The sequence below is a fragment of the Haliotis rufescens genome, unplaced genomic scaffold, assembly GCF_023055435.1.
Source record: "Haliotis rufescens isolate VD_foot unplaced genomic scaffold, xgHalRufe1.0.p SCAF_18, whole genome shotgun sequence".
Lineage (NCBI taxonomy): Eukaryota > Metazoa > Mollusca > Gastropoda > Lepetellida > Haliotidae > Haliotis > Haliotis rufescens.
In genome coordinates, this window is record NW_025963868.1 from 19,428,857 (window position 1) to 19,449,306 (window position 20,450).

General features: G+C 35.7%; 1 protein-coding gene across 47 annotated transcripts in view; it reads right to left on the minus strand.

Moving 5' to 3' along the window:
* The window catches only part of LOC124125313 (zonadhesin-like), a 345,476-nt gene that overhangs the window by 231,391 nt on the left and 93,635 nt on the right, over positions 1–20,450 (minus strand). For 41 of the 47 annotated variants that reach the window (XM_048398317.1, XM_048398346.1, XM_048398316.1 and 38 more), the window contains exons 3-28: positions 15,674–15,694; positions 15,322–15,342; positions 14,970–14,990; positions 14,635–14,655; positions 13,867–13,887; positions 13,532–13,552; positions 12,763–12,783; positions 11,989–12,009; positions 11,214–11,234; positions 10,468–10,488; positions 9,694–9,714; positions 8,920–8,940; positions 8,145–8,165; positions 7,399–7,419; positions 6,628–6,648; positions 6,276–6,296; positions 5,924–5,944; positions 5,572–5,592; positions 4,804–4,824; positions 4,469–4,489; positions 3,700–3,720; positions 2,926–2,946; positions 2,151–2,171; positions 1,405–1,425; positions 634–654; positions 282–302 (exon numbers count right to left, since the gene is read on the minus strand). In XM_048398317.1, the coding sequence (XP_048254274.1) occupies positions 282–302; positions 634–654; positions 1,405–1,425; positions 2,151–2,171; positions 2,926–2,946; positions 3,700–3,720; positions 4,469–4,489; positions 4,804–4,824; positions 5,572–5,592; positions 5,924–5,944; positions 6,276–6,296; positions 6,628–6,648; positions 7,399–7,419; positions 8,145–8,165; positions 8,920–8,940; positions 9,694–9,714; positions 10,468–10,488; positions 11,214–11,234; positions 11,989–12,009; positions 12,763–12,783; positions 13,532–13,552; positions 13,867–13,887; positions 14,635–14,655; positions 14,970–14,990; positions 15,322–15,342; positions 15,674–15,694 (546 nt within the window). The remainder of the gene's footprint in view (positions 1–281; positions 303–633; positions 655–1,404; positions 1,426–2,150; positions 2,172–2,925; positions 2,947–3,699; positions 3,721–4,468; positions 4,490–4,803; positions 4,825–5,571; positions 5,593–5,923; positions 5,945–6,275; positions 6,297–6,627; positions 6,649–7,398; positions 7,420–8,144; positions 8,166–8,919; positions 8,941–9,693; positions 9,715–10,467; positions 10,489–11,213; positions 11,235–11,988; positions 12,010–12,762; positions 12,784–13,531; positions 13,553–13,866; positions 13,888–14,634; positions 14,656–14,969; positions 14,991–15,321; positions 15,343–15,673; positions 15,695–20,450) is intronic. The other 6 variants (XM_048398357.1, XM_048398353.1, XM_048398327.1 and 3 more) reach the window with 5 other exon arrangements.

The following is a 20,450-nucleotide window of genomic DNA, read 5'->3' on the forward strand; positions in this document are numbered from 1 at the left end:
CAGTTCTTCGTGCTGACTACAGTAATTCAATCTTATTCAAATCACATCTTAGTTCCTGCTTCCGCTAAACAAAGATCTCAGGACATCCCATTACCAATAATGGGAAAGTGCGAGAACGACACTATGTAACATTGTCACATTGATTTATATTTTAATGCCATTGCGACAAGGCAAAACATGTATTGATCAATGAAAACCTACAACATACAATGAGATGTCACCTAAAACATTTGATCATGTGAGATGTAAATAGAACCTGTCGTATTTACTATTCTACTCACAGTTGGTTTTGGTGTCGGCTTCTGAAAATAAAAAGATTGGGTTGTAATTGATTTCAGTTCTTCGTGCTGACTACAGTAATTCAATCTTATTCAAATCACATCTTAGTTCCCGCTTCCGCTAAACAAAGATCTCAGGACATCCCATTACCAATAATGGGAAAGTGCGAGAACGACACTATGACAATAGAGTATATATGTAACATTGTGGCATTGATTTATATTTTAACGCTGTTGCGACAGGGCAACAAATATATTGATATATGAAAACCTACAGCATACAATGAGATGTCACCTAAAACATTTGATCATGTGAGATGTAAATAGAACCTGTCGTATTTACTATTCTACTCACAGTTGGTTTTGGTGTCGGCGTCTGAAAATAAAAAGATTGGGTTGTAATTGATTTCAGTTCTTCATGCTGACTACAGTAATTCAATCTTATTCAAATCACATCTTAGTTCCCGCTTCCGCTAAACAAAGATCTCAAGACATCCCATTACCAATAATGGGAAAGTGCGAGAACGACACTATGACAATAGAGTTTATCATCCAAAACTGGCTCCCACAGGAGATATCGCTTGGATTAGATCAAGCGATATCTACACTGTAGCTATCGCTGCAATGAAATTACATCACAATGCTTTGCAGACCATTGTGACGTCACTGGTTACCATGACGTCACAATCAAATGACATCACTAATGGCTCTGCTACTGAAGCTGATAGCAGTACTTTTTACACTGAAGATCCTGCTAATTACTGTCTACAAATTGAAAAAGTTGGAAGAATGAGGTTGGATGATAAATAAAATCTCACCCTCGTGTCTTTTGATATCAAATATATCAACACTCGTTGATAAAAGTGGCAAAAATCCTCGGCAAGCCTCGAAATTTTTCCACTTTTAGCAACTCGTGTTGATATATTTGATATCAAAAGGCACTCGGGTGAGATTCTCTATATATATATATGTAACATTATCGCATTGATTTATATTTTAACGAGGTTGTGACAAGGCAACACATATGTTGATCAATGAAAACCTACAACATACAATGAGATGTCACCTAAAACATTTGATCATGTGAGATGCAAATAGAACCTGTCGTATTTACTATTCTACTCACAGTTGGTTTTGGTGTCGGCGTCTAAAAATAAAGAAATTTGGTTGTAATTGATTTCAGTTCTTCGTGCTGACTACAGTAATTCAATCTTATTCAAATCACATCTTAGTTCCTGCTTCCGCTAAACAAAGATCTCAAGACATACCATTACCAATAATGGGAAAGTGAGAGTACGATACTATGACAATAGAGTTTATCATCCAAAACTGGCTCCCACAGGAGATATCGCTTGGATTATATCGCTGCAATGAAATTACATCACAATGCTTTGCAGACCATTGTGACGTCACTGGTTACCATGACATCACAATCAAATGACATCACTATTGGCTCTGCTACTGAAGCTGATAGCAGTACTTTTTACACTGAAGATCCTGCTAATTACTGTCTACAAATTGAAAAAGTTGGAAGAATGAAGTTGGATGATCAATAAAATCTCACCCTCGTGTCTTTTGATATCAAACATATCAACACTCGTTGATAAAAGTGGCAAAAATCCTCGGCAAGCCTCGGAATTTTTCCACTTTTAGCAACTCGTGTTGATATATTTGATATCAAAAGGCACTCGGGTGAGATTCTCTCTATATATATATGTAACATTATCGCATTGATTTATATTTTAACGCGGTTGTGACAAGGCAACACATATGTTGATATATGAAAACCTACAACATACAATGAGATGTCACCTAAAACATTTGATCATGTGAGATGCAAATAGAACTTGTCGTATTTACTATTCTACTCACAGTTGGTTTTGGTGTCGGCGTCTGAAAATAAAGAGATTGGGTTGTAATTGATTTCAGTTCTTCTTGCTGACTACAGTAATTCAATCTTATTCAAATCATGTCTTAGTTCCCGCTTCCGCTAAACAAAGATCTCAGGACATCCCATTACCAATAATGGGAAAGTGCGAGAACGACACTATGACAATAGAGTTTATCATCCAAAACTGGCTCCCACAGGAGATATCGCTTGGAATAGATCAAGCGATATCTACACTGTAGCTATCGCTGCAATGAAATTACATCACAATGCTTTGCAGACCATTGTGACGTCACTGGTTACCATGACGTCACAATCAAATGACATCACTAATGGCTCTGCTACTGAAGCTGATAGCAGTACTTTTTACACTGAAGACCCTGCTAATTACTGTCTACAAATTGAAAAAGTTGGAAGAATGAGGTTGGATGATAAATAAAATCTCACCCTCGTGTCTTTTGATATCAAATATATCAACACTCGTTGATAAAAGTGGCAAAAATCCTCGGCAAGCCTCGAAATTTTTCCACTTTTATCAACTCGTGTTGATATATTTGATATCAAAAGGCACTCGGGTGAGATTCTCTATATATATATATATATGTAACATTATCGCATTGATTTATATTTGAACGCGGTTGCGACAAGGCAACACATATGTTGATCAATGAAAACCTACAACATACAATGAGATGTCACCTAAAACATTTGATCATGTGAGATGCAAATAGAACCTGTCGTATTTACTATTCTACTCACAGTTGGTTTTGGTGTCGGCGTCTAAAAATAAAGAAATTTGGTTGTAATTGATTTCAGTTCTTCGTGCTGACTACAGTAATTCAATCTTATTCAAATCACATCTTAGTTCCTGCTTCCGCTAAACAAAGATCTCAAGACATACCATTACCAATAATGGGAAAGTGAGAGAACGATACTATGACAATAGAGTTTATCATCCAAAACTGGCTCCCACAGGAGATATTGCTTGGAATAGATCAAGCGATATCTACACTGTAGAATCGCTGCAATGAAATTACATCACAATGCTTTGCAGACCATTGTGACGTCACTGGTTACCATGACGTCACAATCAAATGACATCACTAATGGCTCTGCTACTGAAGCTGATAGCAGTACTTTTTACACTGAAGACCCTGCTAATTACTGTCTACAAATTGAAAAAGTTGGAAGAATGAGGTTGGATGATAAATAAAATCTCACCCTCGTGTCTTTTGATATCAAATATATCAACACTCGTTGATAAAAGTGGCAAAAATCCTCGGCAAGCCTCGAAATTTTTCCACTTTTAGCAACTCGTGTTGATATATTTGATATCAAAAGGCACTCGGGTGAGATTCTCTATATATATATATATATGTAACATTATCGCATTGATTTATATTTTAACGCGGTTGCGACAAGGCAACACATATGTTGATCAATGAAAACCTACAACATACAATGAGATGTCACCTAAAACATTTGATCATGTGAGATGCAAATAGAACCTGTCGTATTTACTATTCTACTCACAGTTGGTTTTGGTGTCGGCGTCTAAAAATAAAGAAATTTGGTTGTAATTGATTTCAGTTCTTCGTGCTGACTACAGTAATTCAATCTTATTCAAATCACATCTTAGTTCCTGCTTCCGCTAAACAAAGATCTCAAGACATACCATTACCAATAATGGGAAAGTGAGAGAACGATACTATGACAATAGAGTTTATCATCCAAAACTGGCTCCCACAGGAGATATTGCTTGGAATAGATCAAGCGATATCTACACTGTAGAATCGCTGCAATGAAATTACATCACAATGCTTTGCAGACCATTGTGACGTCACTGGTTACCATGACATCACAATCAAATGACATCACTAATGGCTCTGCTACTGAAGCTGAAAGCAGTACTTTTTACACTGAAGACCCTGCTAATTACTGTCTACAAATTGAAAAAGTTGGAAGAATGATGTTGGATGATAAATAAAGTCTCACCCTCGTGTCTTTTGATATCAAATATATCAACACTCGTTGATAAAAGTGGCAAAAATCCTCGGCAAGCCTCGGAATTTTTCCACTTTTAGCAACTCGTGTTGATATATTTGATATCAAAAGGCACTCGGGTGAGATTCTCTATATATATATATGTAACATTATCGCATTGATTTATATTTTAACGCGATGCGACAAGGCAACACATATGTTGATATATGAAAACCTACAACATACAATGAGATGTCACCTAAAACATTTGATCATGTGAGATGCAAATAGAACCTGTCGTATTTACTATTCTACTCACAGTTGGTTTTGGTGTCGGCGTCTAAAAATAAAGATATTTGGTTGTAATTGATTTCAGTTCTTCTTGCTGACTACAGTAATTCAATCTTATTCAAATCACATCTTAGTTCCCGCTTCCGCTAAACAAAGATCTCAGGACATCCCATTACCAATAATGGGAAAGTGCAAGAACGACACTATTTAACATTGTCACATTGATTTATATTTTAATGCCATTGCGAAAAGGCAAAACATGTATTGATATATGAAAACCTACAACATACAATGAGATGTCACCTAAAACATTTGATCATGTGAGATGCAAATAGAACCATGCGTATTTACTATTCTACTCACAGTTGGTTTTGGTGTCGGCGTCTGAAAATAAAGAGATTGGGTTGTAATTGATTTCAGTTCTTCTTGCTGACTACAGTAATTCAATCTTATTCAAATCATGTCTTAGTTCCCGCTTCCGCTAAACAAAGATCTCAGGACATCCCATTACCAATAATGGGAAAGTGCGAGAATGATACTATGACAATAGAGTTTATCATCCAAAACTGGCTCCCACAGGAGATATCGCTTGGAATAGATCAAGCGATTTCTACACTGTAGAATCGCTGCAATGAAATTACATCACAATGCTTTGCAGACCATTGTGACGTCACTGGTTACCATGACGTCACAATCAAATGACATCACTAATGGCTCTGCTACTGAAGCTGATAGCAGTACTTTTTACACTGAAGATCCTGCTAATTACTGTCTACAAATTGAAAAAGTTGGAAGAATGATGTTGGATGATAAATAAAATCTCACCCTCGTGTCTTTTGATATCAAATATATCAACACTTGTTGATAAAAGTGGCAAAAATCCTCGGCAAGCCTCGAAATTTTTCCACTTTTATCAACTCGTGTTGATATATTTGATATCAAAAGGCACTCGGGTGAGATTCTCTATATATATATGTAACATTATCGCATTGATTTATATTTTAACGCGGTTGCGACAAGGCAACACATATGTTGATATATGAAAACCTACAACATACAATGAGATGTCACCTAAAACATTTGATCATGTGAGATGCAAATAGAACCTGTCGTATTTACTATTCTACTCACAGTTGGTTTTGGTGTCGGCGTCTGAAAATAAAGAGATTGGGTTGTAATTGATTTCAGTTCTTCGTGCTGACTACAGTAATTCAATCTTATTCAAATCACATCTTAGTTCCCGCTTCCGCTAAACAAAGATCTCAGGACATCCCATTACCAATAATGGGAAAGTGCGAGAACGATACTATGACAATAGAGTTGATGTGTAACATTGTGGCATTGATTTATATTTTAACACGGTTGCGACAAGGGAACACAGATATTGATCAATGAAAACCTACAACATACAATGAGATGTCACCTAAAACATTTGATCATGTGAGCTGCAAATAGAACCTGTCGTATTTACTATTCTACTCACAGTTGGTTTTGGTGTCGGCGTCTAAAAATAAAGATATTCGGTTGTAATTGATTTCAGTTCTTCGTGCTGACTACAGTAATTCAATCTTATTCAAATCACATCTTAGTTCCCGCTTCCACTACACAAAGATCTCAGGACATCCCATTACCAATAATGGGAAAGTGCGAGAACGACACTATGACAGTAGAGTATATATGTAACATTGTAGCTCGATTTATATTTTAACGCGGTTGCGAAAAGGCAACACATATATTGATATATGAAAACCTACAACATACAATGAGATGTCACCTAAAACATATTAATCATGTGAGATGTAAATAGAACCTGTCGTATTTACTATCCTACTCACAGTTGGTTTTGGTGTTGGCGTCTGAAAATAAAGAGATTGGCTTGTAATTGATTTCAGTTCTTCAAGCTGACTACAGTAATTCAATCTTATTCAAATCATGTCTTAGTTCCCGCTTCCGCTAAACAAAGATCTCAGGACATCCCATTACCAATAAAGGGAAAGTGCAAGAATAACACTATGACAATAGAGTATATATGTAACATTGTGGCATTGATTTATATTTTAACGAGGTTGTGACAAGGCAACACATATGTTGATCAATGAAAACCTACAACATACAATGAGATGTCACCTAAAACATTTGATCATGTGAGATGCAAATAGAACCTGTCGTATTTACTATTCTACTCACAGTTGGTTTTGGTGTCGGCGTCTAAAAATAAAGAAATTTGGTTGTAATTGATTTCAGTTCTTCGTGCTGACTACAGTAATTCAATCTTATTCAAATCACATCTTAGTTCCCGCTTCCGCTAAACAAAGATCTCAAGACATCCCATTACCAATAATGGGAAAGTGCGAGAACGACACTATGACAATAGAGTTTATCATCCAAAACTGGCTCCCACAGGAGATATCGCTTGGATTAGATCAAGCGATATCTACACTGTAGCTATCGCTGCAATGAAATTACATCACAATGCTTTGCAGACCATTGTGACGTCACTGGTTACCATGACGTCACAATCAAATGACATCACTAATGGCTCTGCTACTGAAGCTGATAGCAGTACTTTTTACACTGAAGATCCTGCTAATTACTGTCTACAAATTGAAAAAGTTGGAAGAATGAGGTTGGATGATAAATAAAATCTCACCCTCGTGTCTTTTGATATCAAATATATCAACACTCGTTGATAAAAGTGGCAAAAATCCTCGGCAAGCCTCGAAATTTTTCCACTTTTAGCAACTCGTGTTGATATATTTGATATCAAAAGGCACTCGGGTGAGATTCTCTATATATATATATGTAACATTATCGCATTGATTTATATTTTAACGAGGTTGTGACAAGGCAACACATATGTTGATCAATGAAAACCTACAACATACAATGAGATGTCACCTAAAACATTTGATCATGTGAGATGCAAATAGAACCTGTCGTATTTACTATTCTACTCACAGTTGGTTTTGGTGTCGGCGTCTAAAAATAAAGAAATTTGGTTGTAATTGATTTCAGTTCTTCGTGCTGACTACAGTAATTCAATCTTATTCAAATCACATCTTAGTTCCTGCTTCCGCTAAACAAAGATCTCAAGACATACCATTACCAATAATGGGAAAGTGAGAGTACGATACTATGACAATAGAGTTTATCATCCAAAACTGGCTCCCACAGGAGATATCGCTTGGATTATATCGCTGCAATGAAATTACATCACAATGCTTTGCAGACCATTGTGACGTCACTGGTTACCATGACATCACAATCAAATGACATCACTATTGGCTCTGCTACTGAAGCTGATAGCAGTACTTTTTACACTGAAGATCCTGCTAATTACTGTCTACAAATTGAAAAAGTTGGAAGAATGAAGTTGGATGATCAATAAAATCTCACCCTCGTGTCTTTTGATATCAAACATATCAACACTCGTTGATAAAAGTGGCAAAAATCCTCGGCAAGCCTCGGAATTTTTCCACTTTTAGCAACTCGTGTTGATATATTTGATATCAAAAGGCACTCGGGTGAGATTCTCTCTATATATATATGTAACATTATCGCATTGATTTATATTTTAACGCGGTTGTGACAAGGCAACACATATGTTGATATATGAAAACCTACAACATACAATGAGATGTCACCTAAAACATTTGATCATGTGAGATGCAAATAGAACTTGTCGTATTTACTATTCTACTCACAGTTGGTTTTGGTGTCGGCGTCTGAAAATAAAGAGATTGGGTTGTAATTGATTTCAGTTCTTCTTGCTGACTACAGTAATTCAATCTGATTCAAATCATGTCTTAGTTCCCGCTTCCGCTAAACAAAGATCTCAGGACATCCCATTACCAATAATGGGAAAGTGCGAGAACGACACTATGACAATAGAGTTTATCATCCAAAACTGGCTCCCACAGGAGATATCGCTTGGAATAGATCAAGCGATATCTACACTGTAGCTATCGCTGCAATGAAATTACATCACAATGCTTTGCAGACCATTGTGACGTCACTGGTTACCATGACGTCACAATCAAATGACATCACTAATGGCTCTGCTACTGAAGCTGATAGCAGTACTTTTTACACTGAAGACCCTGCTAATTACTGTCTACAAATTGAAAAAGTTGGAAGAATGAGGTTGGATGATAAATAAAATCTCACCCTCGTGTCTTTTGATATCAAATATATCAACACTCGTTGATAAAAGTGGCAAAAATCCTCGGCAAGCCTCGAAATTTTTCCACTTTTAGCAACTCGTGTTGATATATTTGATATCAAAAGGCACTCGGGTGAGATTCTCTATAAATATATATATATGTAACATTATCGCATTGATTTATATTTTAACGCGGTTGCGACAAGGCAACACATATGTTGATCAATGAAAACCTACAACATACAATGAGATGTCACCTAAAACATTTGATCATGTGAGATGCAAATAGAACCTGTCGTATTTACTATTCTACTCACAGTTGGTTTTGGTGTCGGCGTCTAAAAATAAAGAAATTTGGTTGTAATTGATTTCAGTTCTTCGTGCTGACTACAGTAATTCAATCTTATTCAAATCACATCTTAGTTCCTGCTTCCGCTAAACAAAGATCTCAAGACATACCATTACCAATAATGGGAAAGTGAGAGAACGATACTATGACAATAGAGTTTATCATCCAAAACTGGCTCCCACAGGAGATATTGCTTGGAATAGATCAAGCGATATCTACACTGTAGAATCGCTGCAATGAAATTACATCACAATGCTTTGCAGACCATTGTGACGTCACTGGTTACCATGACGTCACAATCAAATGACATCACTAATGGCTCTGCTACTGAAGCTGATAGCAGTACTTTTTACACTGAAGACCCTGCTAATTACTGTCTACAAATTGAAAAAGTTGGAAGAATGAGGTTGGATGATAAATAAAATCTCACCCTCGTGTCTTTTGATATCAAATATATCAACACTCGTTGATAAAAGTGGCAAAAATCCTCGGCAAGCCTCGAAATTTTTCCACTTTTAGCAACTCGTGTTGATATATTTGATATCAAAAGGCACTCGGGTGAGATTCTCTATATATATATATATATGTAACATTATCGCATTGATTTATATTTTAACGCGGTTGCGACAAGGCAACACATATGTTGATCAATGAAAACCTACAACATACAATGAGATGTCACCTAAAACATTTGATCATGTGAGATGCAAATAGAACCTGTCGTATTTACTATTCTACTCACAGTTGGTTTTGGTGTCGGCGTCTAAAAATAAAGAAATTTGGTTGTAATTGATTTCAGTTCTTCGTGCTGACTACAGTAATTCAATCTTATTCAAATCACATCTTAGTTCCTGCTTCCGCTAAACAAAGATCTCAAGACATACCATTACCAATAATGGGAAAGTGAGAGAACGATACTATGACAATAGAGTTTATCATCCAAAACTGGCTCCCACAGGAGATATTGCTTGGAATAGATCAAGCGATATCTACACTGTAGAATCGCTGCAATGAAATTACATCACAATGCTTTGCAGACCATTGTGACGTCACTGGTTACCATGACATCACAATCAAATGACATCACTAATGGCTCTGCTACTGAAGCTGAAAGCAGTACTTTTTACACTGAAGACCCTGCTAATTACTGTCTACAAATTGAAAAAGTTGGAAGAATGATGTTGGATGATAAATAAAATCTCACCCTCGTGTCTTTTGATATCAAATATATCAACACTCGTTGATAAAAGTGGCAAAAATCCTCGGCAAGCCTCGAAATTTTTCCACTTTTAGCAACTCGTGTTGATATATTTGATATCAAAAGGCACTCGGGTGAGATTCTCTATATATATATATATATGTAACATTATCGCATTGATTTATATTTTAACGCGGTTGCGACAAGGCAACACATATGTTGATCAATGAAAACCTACAACATACAATGAGATGTCACCTAAAACATTTGATCATGTGAGATGCAAATAGAACCTGTCGTATTTACTATTCTACTCACAGTTGGTTTTGGTGTCGGCGTCTAAAAATAAAGAAATTTGGTTGTAATTGATTTCAGTTCTTCGTGCTGACTACAGTAATTCAATCTTATTCAAATCACATCTTAGTTCCTGCTTCCGCTAAACAAAGATCTCAAGACATACCATTACCAATAATGGGAAAGTGAGAGTACGATACTATGACAATAGAGTTTATCATCCAAAACTGGCTCCCACAGGAGATATCGCTTGGATTATATCGCTGCAATGAAATTACATCACAATGCTTTGCAGACCATTGTGACGTCACTGGTTACCATGACATCACAATCAAATGACATCACTATTGGCTCTGCTACTGAAGCTGATAGCAGTACTTTTTACACTGAAGATCCTGCTAATTACTGTCTACAAATTGAAAAAGTTGGAAGAATGAAGTTGGATGATCAATAAAATCTCACCCTCGTGTCTTTTAATATCAAACATATCAACACTCGTTGATAAAAGTGGCAAAAATCCTCGGCAACCCTCGGAATTTTTCCACTTTTAGCAACTCGTGTTGATATATTTGATATCAAAAGGCACTCGGGTGAGATTCTCTCTATATATATATGTAACATTATCGCATTGATTTATATTTTAACGCGGTTGTGACAAGGCAACACATATGTTGATATATGAAAACCTACAACATACAATGAGATGTCACCTAAAACATTTGATCATGTGAGATGCAAATAGAACTTGTCGTATTTACTATTCTACTCACAGTTGGTTTTGGTGTCGGCGTCTGAAAATAAAGAGATTGGGTTGTAATTGATTTCAGTTCTTCTTGCTGACTACAGTAATTCAATCTTATTCAAATCATGTCTTAGTTCCCGCTTCCGCTAAACAAAGATCTCAGGACATCCCATTACCAATAATGGGAAAGTGCGAGAACGACACTATGACAATAGAGTTTATCATCCAAAACTGGCTCCCACAGGAGATATCGCTTGGAATAGATCAAGCGATATCTACACTGTAGCTATCGCTGCAATGAAATTACATCACAATGCTTTGCAGACCATTGTGACGTCACTGGTTACCATGACGTCACAATCAAATGACATCACTAATGGCTCTGCTACTGAAGCTGATAGCAGTACTTTTTACACTGAAGACCCTGCTAATTACTGTCTACAAATTGAAAAAGTTGGAAGAATGAGGTTGGATGATAAATAAAATCTCACCCTCGTGTCTTTTGATATCAAATATATCAACACTCGTTGATAAAAGTGGCAAAAATCCTCGGCAAGCCTCGAAATTTTTCCACTTTTAGCAACTCGTGTTGATATATTTGATATCAAAAGGCACTCGGGTGAGATTCTCTATATATATATATATATGTAACATTATCGCATTGATTTATATTTTAACGCGGTTGCGACAAGGCAACACATATGTTGATCAATGAAAACCTACAACATACAATGAGATGTCACCTAAAACATTTGATCATGTGAGATGCAAATAGAACCTGTCGTATTTACTATTCTACTCACAGTTGGTTTTGGTGTCGGCGTCTAAAAATAAAGAAATTTGGTTGTAATTGATTTCAGTTCTTCGTGCTGACTACAGTAATTCAATCTTATTCAAATCACATCTTAGTTCCTGCTTCCGCTAAACAAAGATCTCAAGACATACCATTACCAATAATGGGAAAGTGAGAGAACGATACTATGACAATAGAGTTTATCATCCAAAACTGGCTCCCACAGGAGATATTGCTTGGAATAGATCAAGCGATATCTACACTGTAGAATCGCTGCAATGAAATTACATCACAATGCTTTGCAGACCATTGTGACGTCACTGGTTACCATGACGTCACAATCAAATGACATCACTAATGGCTCTGCTACTGAAGCTGATAGCAGTACTTTTTACACTGAAGACCCTGCTAATTACTGTCTACAAATTGAAAAAGTTGGAAGAATGAGGTTGGATGATAAATAAAATCTCACCCTCGTGTCTTTTGATATCAAATATATCAACACTCGTTGATAAAAGTGGCAAAAATCCTCGGCAAGCCTCGAAATTTTTCCACTTTTAGCAACTCGTGTTGATATATTTGATATCAAAAGGCACTCGGGTGAGATTCTCTATATATATATATATATGTAACATTATCGCATTGATTTATATTTTAACGCGGTTGCGACAAGGCAACACATATGTTGATCAATGAAAACCTACAACATACAATGAGATGTCACCTAAAACATTTGATCATGTGAGATGCAAATAGAACCTGTCGTATTTACTATTCTACTCACAGTTGGTTTTGGTGTCGGCGTCTAAAAATAAAGAAATTTGGTTGTAATTGATTTCAGTTCTTCGTGCTGACTACAGTAATTCAATCTTATTCAAATCACATCTTAGTTCCTGCTTCCGCTAAACAAAGATCTCAAGACATACCATTACCAATAATGGGAAAGTGAGAGAACGATACTATGACAATAGAGTTTATCATCCAAAACTGGCTCCCACAGGAGATATTGCTTGGAATAGATCAAGCGATATCTACACTGTAGAATCGCTGCAATGAAATTACATCACAATGCTTTGCAGACCATTGTGACGTCACTGGTTACCATGACATCACAATCAAATGACATCACTAATGGCTCTGCTACTGAAGCTGAAAGCAGTACTTTTTACACTGAAGACCCTGCTAATTACTGTCTACAAATTGAAAAAGTTGGAAGAATGATGTTGGATGATAAATAAAGTCTCACCCTCGTGTCTTTTGATATCAAATATATCAACACTCGTTGATAAAAGTGGCAAAAATCCTCGGCAAGCCTTGGAATTTTTCCACTTTTAGCAACTCGTGTTGATATATTTGATATCAAAAGGCACTCGGGTGAGATTCTCTATATATATATATGTAACATTATCGCATTGATTTATATTTTAACGCGATGCGACAAGGCAACACATATGTTGATATATGAAAACCTACAACATACAATGAGATGTCACCTAAAACATTTGATCATGTGAGATGCAAATAGAACCTGTCGTATTTACTATTCTACTCACAGTTGGTTTTGGTGTCGGCGTCTAAAAATAAAGATATTTGGTTGTAATTGATTTCAGTTCTTCTTGCTGACTACAGTAATTCAATCTTATTCAAATCACATCTTAGTTCCCGCTTCCGCTAAACAAAGATCTCAGGACATCCCATTACCAATAATGGGAAAGTGCAAGAACGACACTATGTAACATTGTCACATTGATTTATATTTTAATGCCATTGCGAAAAGGCAAAACATGTATTGATATATGAAAACCTACAACATACAATGAGATGTCACCTAAAACATTTGATCATGTGAGATGCAAATAGAACCATGCGTATTTACTATTCTACTCACAGTTGGTTTTGGTGTCGGCGTCTGAAAATAAAGAGATTGGGTTGTAATTGATTTCAGTTCTTCTTGCTGACTACAGTAATTCAATCTTATTCAAATCATGTCTTAGTTCCCGCTTCCGCTAAACAAAGATCTCAGGACATCCCATTACCAATAATGGGAAAGTGCGAGAATGATACTATGACAATAGAGTTTATCATCCAAAACTGGCTCCCACAGGAGATATCGCTTGGAATAGATCAAGCGATTTCTACACTGTAGAATCGCTGCAATGAAATTACATCACAATGCTTTGCAGACCATTGTGACGTCACTGGTTACCATGACGTCACAATCAAATGACATCACTAATGGCTCTGCTACTGAAGCTGATAGCAGTACTTTTTACACTGAAGATCCTGCTAATTACTGTCTACAAATTGAAAAAGTTGGAAGAATGATGTTGGATGATAAATAAAATCTCACCCTCGTGTCTTTTGATATCAAATATATCAACACTCGTTGATAAAAGTGGCAAAAATCCTCGGCAAGCCTCGAAATTTTTCCACTTTTAGCAACTCGTGTTGATATATTTGATATCAAAAGGCACTCGGGTGAGATTCTCTATATATATATGTAACATTATCGCATTGATTTATATTTTAACGCGGTTGCGACAAGGCAACACATATGTTGATATATGAAAACCTACAACATACAATGAGATGTCACCTAAAACATTTGATCATGTGAGATGCAAATAGAACCTGTCGTATTTACTATTCTACTCACAGTTGGTTTTGGTGTCGGCGTCTGAAAATAAAGAGATTGGGTTGTAATTGATTTCAGTTCTTCGTGCTGACTACAGTAATTCAATCTTATTCAAATCACATCTTAGTTCCCGCTTCCGCTAAACAAAGATCTCAGGACATCCCATTACCAATAATGGGAAAGTCCAAGAACGACACTATGTAACATTGTGGCATTGATTTATATTTTAATGCGGTTGCGACAAGGCAAAACATGAATTGATCAATGAAAACCTACAACATACAATGAGATGTCACCTAAAACATTTGATCATGTGAGCTGCAAATAGAACCTGTCGTATTTACTATTCTACTCACAGTTGGTTTTGGTGTTGGCGTCTGAAAATAAAGAGATTGGGTTGTAATTGATTTCAGTTCTTCGTGCTGACTACAGTAATTCAATCTTATTCAAATCACATCTTAGTTCCCGCTTCCATTACACAAAGATCTCAGGACATCCCATTACCAATAATGGGAAAGTGCGAGAACGATACTATGACAATAGAGTTTATGTGTAACATTGTGGCATTGATTTATATTTTAACACGGTTGCGACAAGGGAACACAGATATTGATCAATGAAAACCTACAACATACAATGAGATGTCACCTAAAACATTTGATCATGTGAGATGCAAATAGAACCTGTCGTATTTACTATTCTACTCACAGTTGGTTTTGGTGTCGGCGTCTAAAAATAAAGATATTGGGTTGTAATTGATTTCAGTTCTTCGTGCTGACTACAGTAATTCAATCTTATTCAAATCACATCTTAGTTCCCGCTTCCACTACACAAAGATCTCAGGACATCCCATTACCAATAATGGGAAAGTGCGAGAACGACACTATGACAGTAGAGTATATATGTAACATTGTGGCTCGATTTATATTTTAACGCGGTTGCGAAAAGGCAACACATATATTGATATATGAAAACCTACAACATACAATGAGATGTCACCTAAAACATATTAATCATGTGAGATGTAAATAGAACCTGTCGTATTTACTATCCTACTCACAGTTGGTTTTGGTGTTGGCGTCTGAAAATAAAGAGATTGGCTTGTAATTGATTTCAGTTCTTCAAGCTGACTACAGTAATTCAATCTTATTCAAATCATGTCTTAGTTCCCGCTTCCGCTAAACAAAGATCTCAGGACATCCCATTACCAATAATGGGAAAGTGCAAGAATAACACTATGACAATAGAGTATATATGTAACATTGTGGCATTGATTTATATTTTAACGCGGTTGCGACAAGGCAACACAGATATTGATCAATGAAAACCTACAACATACAATGAGATGTCACCTAAAACATTTGATCATGTGAGATGCAAATAGAACCTGTGTATTTTTTCCAATACGTTAGGTTGTTGATAAGTACAGTTGTCCCAAATATAACAACAATAATCATATATTGGTAAAACAAATGATTTGTGCATAGTTTCTAAGGTAGTTCGGGATAGACGATGTTTATAACTCCTTAAACAGTTAACCAGAGGACAACATTTCTGTACCATTCATGTATAAGTTAGGTTTGCGACTAGGGTTTACTTTACGGGTAAATTGAATAGATTCAGTTTTTTTGGTGAGGTGTGAGCTGTAAGGTCCTTAGGGTTTATTCAAGCAAGTGTGGTCATATCATTTAATATATAATAGTGACATACAATGATGATAATGATGCAAGAGGAGTTGCCATTTTGTTTTGTAATACTTTAGAAATAAAAATCCATAGATTTAAACAAGATATTATTGGAAACTATATAATAGCAGATATCACAATAGAGGGCATAAGGTTAACTTTGACTAATATTTATAGGCCAAATCAAGATGAACCTGCTTTTTACAATACTTCGTTCAATAATATTGACGAATTTGAAAACGAATCAATGGTTATATGCGGAGATTGGAACTTGGTTCTAAATCCAGATGCCGATTTGGAAAATTATAAACATATCAACAATTCCAAAGCAAGAAACTAAGTACTTGAAAAAAAAGAAAGCTTTGATCTAATTGATATTAGGAGAGAAAAAAATCTAGATGCAAAGAAATACACATGGTGGAAGAAAAAGCCTAAACAACAAGCTAGACTTGACTTCTTTTTGGTCTCACAAGGCATTGCAAATATAACTATTGACTCTACAATTATACCAGGATACAAATCTGATCACTCAGCAATAACTTTTACTTTTTCAAATACACTTAGCAAAGAAAGAGGTAGGGGCTACTGGAAGTTGAATACTAGTACATCTTTACTGTTTAACAATGAATAATTAAACTTTCATTGTGTTCATGGAAATTCCTGCATTCTGTTTAGTTGAATTGGTCACGTGTTATTGCATTCATTTCCCAATTTATGTAAAAAAATTAAGCCACGCCCACCGCGGCGAACTACTTTTATTACTGCGGAATGTCGGGGAATCCCAATATTACAGTCGAGGGAATTCCCTTTCTGCTCACGTGTATCCTCATGCACAGGACATTTAGCGACTTTCATGCATATTCATTGTCCAAACTACCCTTTGAAACCGAAGGCCGAGAATGAATGAAACAGCAAACGTGCAGGCTCGGTCGCCTGTTTTTTTCCTGCTCGCCTCGGTTCAACTTTCATGTCTTCGGGTTTCATTTTTAACTAGCATTTCTCCAACCGTGTTTACCGTAATCAGGGAAGTAATGTTTGAATCACGCAGTAAATGACCATGTTATTTGAAACAGCCGCCTTCTCTCGGACATATTTCTTACGGTTCGTTACAGTCTGACTGTTGCAGTTCTTTTCGCCTCTTGCCTTAATTGACAGGTCCAATGAACATTGTTTTAATCCCACTCTCCGTTGATTGGCTACTGACTGTGTAGGCGTCAAGTTATCACTTGATTCATGTCACGCCACTACACCTGGAACGTTAATCAATGTCGTCATTTTTGTCTGTTTTGATATATGCAACTGTTTTGGATTAAACTATTATAGATAAAACATGTTTTACGTTGTCGAATTTAATTATAAGCATTGACTGTATATTTTTTTCGGTTCATTGAGGTATGAATCGAAAAACCGATGGGCAAAATTTGCACATCGGTTTTTCGATTCATACCTCAATGAACCGAAAAAAATACACTGTCAATCCTTAAATATATCTAATTAGTGAAAGACACACTAGAAGAAACAAAGCTAGAATATTCAAGCAGTAAATATTCCAAAGATGAAGCAAGAAAAACTAAAGATTTAAACTTAAATAAGAAATCAGTGATACTCTTTTTTAGAAACATTTTTGATGAACGTGAGAGGCAAATCAATATCTTTTTCCACTTATTTAAAGAAAACCCAAAATGAAGAAAGTAAAAACTTAGAGGAAAAATAAAGCAATTAGAAGAGGAAATTAGGGGAAATTTTCAGAGAATAAGTGAATCAAAGCTGTCAGACCTGTCTAATTATAAAGTACTTTTTGAAAAATTAAAAGAAGAAGAATCAAGGGGAATAAAAATAAGAAATAGAATCCAGTGGTACGAGGAAGGAGAAAAACCATCAAAATAGTTTTGTCATCTTGAAAACAGGAATTATACCAGTAAACTAATTAAAAGTATTATAAATGAAAAAGGGGAGTTAATAACCGATGGACAATCCATCTTAACTGAACAAAGAAATTTTTATGAGAAACTATACTCCTCAAGTGGATAAATAACGAATGAAACCAAAAATTTATTACACAAACTTAACACACCAAAACTTAGTAAATCACAGTTTGATTATTTAGAAGATATGATTAACATGAAAGAAAAAACAAAGGCCGTAAAATCTATGAAAACTTACCAATTTTTCTGGAAAGATCTTGGAATATGGGTATACAGATATATTATAGAAACATTTAGAAATAACACTGTAAGTCTAACAATGAATAGAGGTGTCATTACTTGTATACCCAAAGGCACTAAAAATAAACAACTACTCAAAAACTGGTGACGAATTTCTCTCTTAAATTTACTATATAAAATTTTGAGTACATGTTTAGCAAACAGAATTTAAACAACACTTAATACTCTTATACATGAAAACCAAACTGGCTTTATCCCTGGAAAATGTATTAACGAAAACATACGACTACTATATGATATCTTATTTGAGACAAAATTACAAAATATGCCTGATTTACTATTACTTATAGACTTTGAAAAAGCTTTTGATACTGTTTCAAAACAATTTACCATGCTGACACTGGAAAAGTTTGGCTTTGGACCTAATATAAGAACATGGATATACATACTTATAAATAATGCTTCATCTTGCATCATACAAAATGGACACTTATCTACATTCTTCTGTATCGAAAGGGGATGTAGACAAGGAGACCCATTGTCTCCATATCTATTCCTGCTTGTTGCAGAAACGTTGGGAATAATGATTCATAATAATAATGCAATAAAAGGTATCAAACTGAATAATGTGGAACATAAACTTGGACAATATGCTGATGATACTGATGATATTTCTAGATGAGACTGACGAAAGTTTAAGTACAGCGGTTGACACCCTAATTGATTTTTATAAAATGTCAGGATTAAAAAAAAAAAATATTGATAAAACAAAAGCAATATGGATAGGCTCAATGACAGGCTGTGACATCAAATTATGTCTGGATCTGAAACTAGACTGGCACAGTGGGGACTTTGAAATATTGGGAATAAAGCTTAACTCGAACTTAAACAATCTGTGGGTAATCAATACAAAGAAGAGAATTGAAATTATTAACCAAATTTTAGGGAATTGGAGGAAAAGAAATTTAACATTGATAGGTAAAATTACTGTTGTCAAAACCTTGGCCCTATCAACCTTAGTACATATATTCTCTTCTCTTCCAAACCCTCCAAGTGAATTTATTGATGAACTTAACAAAATATTGTACAGATTCATATGGAATGGCAAAAGGGACAAAATAAAACGAACATCTTTAATTAGAAAATATGATGAAGGCGGACTGAGAATGATAGAGGTAAAGTCTTTTATAATTGCTCTAAAACTGTCAGTTCTCAAAAACATCTCCAAAATAAAAACTGTAATAACCCTAGCATCTTTCCACTCAAAAACATATTCCTACTTGGGGCCAATATTGAAAACTGTATGCACTTAGCTAACCCTCACTGGAGGGATGTTTTGTCTGCTTGGGGAACACTGTATAGAAGACACAAAACTACTTCCACAAACATTGAAGAAGTACTATCACAACCTCTTTGGTGTAACCATCAGTTTAAAAACCCGATTTCATTATAAGAAATTGGTTTTTGAAGGGAATTTACACTATTTAAGATCTCTGCAATGAAGATGATATAATGCCCTTTAGTGAACTTAAAGGGGAAGTGTACACGCAAAAATCACTTTCTTTCTTTTTCTAAACAAAACGCAATTTTAGAATTAGTTAGTATCTGTGTTTGAAAATATAAACTGATTTTTTTCACACTTAAAGTAGGAGGCTCAAAATAGTGTGAAAATGCTATGCTGTTATGAGGCCTTCGTTTTAAGAGCTAAACAGGCCAGAGTTATCCCCCTTAGATTATGACGTAATTGGTGCCAACTCAACTGGGTCCCTGTCTATTCTCAACGCAAAAGATATCAAGTACCAGTTTGCGGTAAAACAACATGGCCTACGACACACTCCGGCGCAGTGGGGACTCAGCATAACACTAGACTGGCTGGCATCTGAGACGCTAGAATCACACACCTGTACCTACACCACGTGAAGCGGCTCTAACAAAGCATGATGACGTCATAATGTTTATCAATTGGCACCAATGACGTCATATTGCA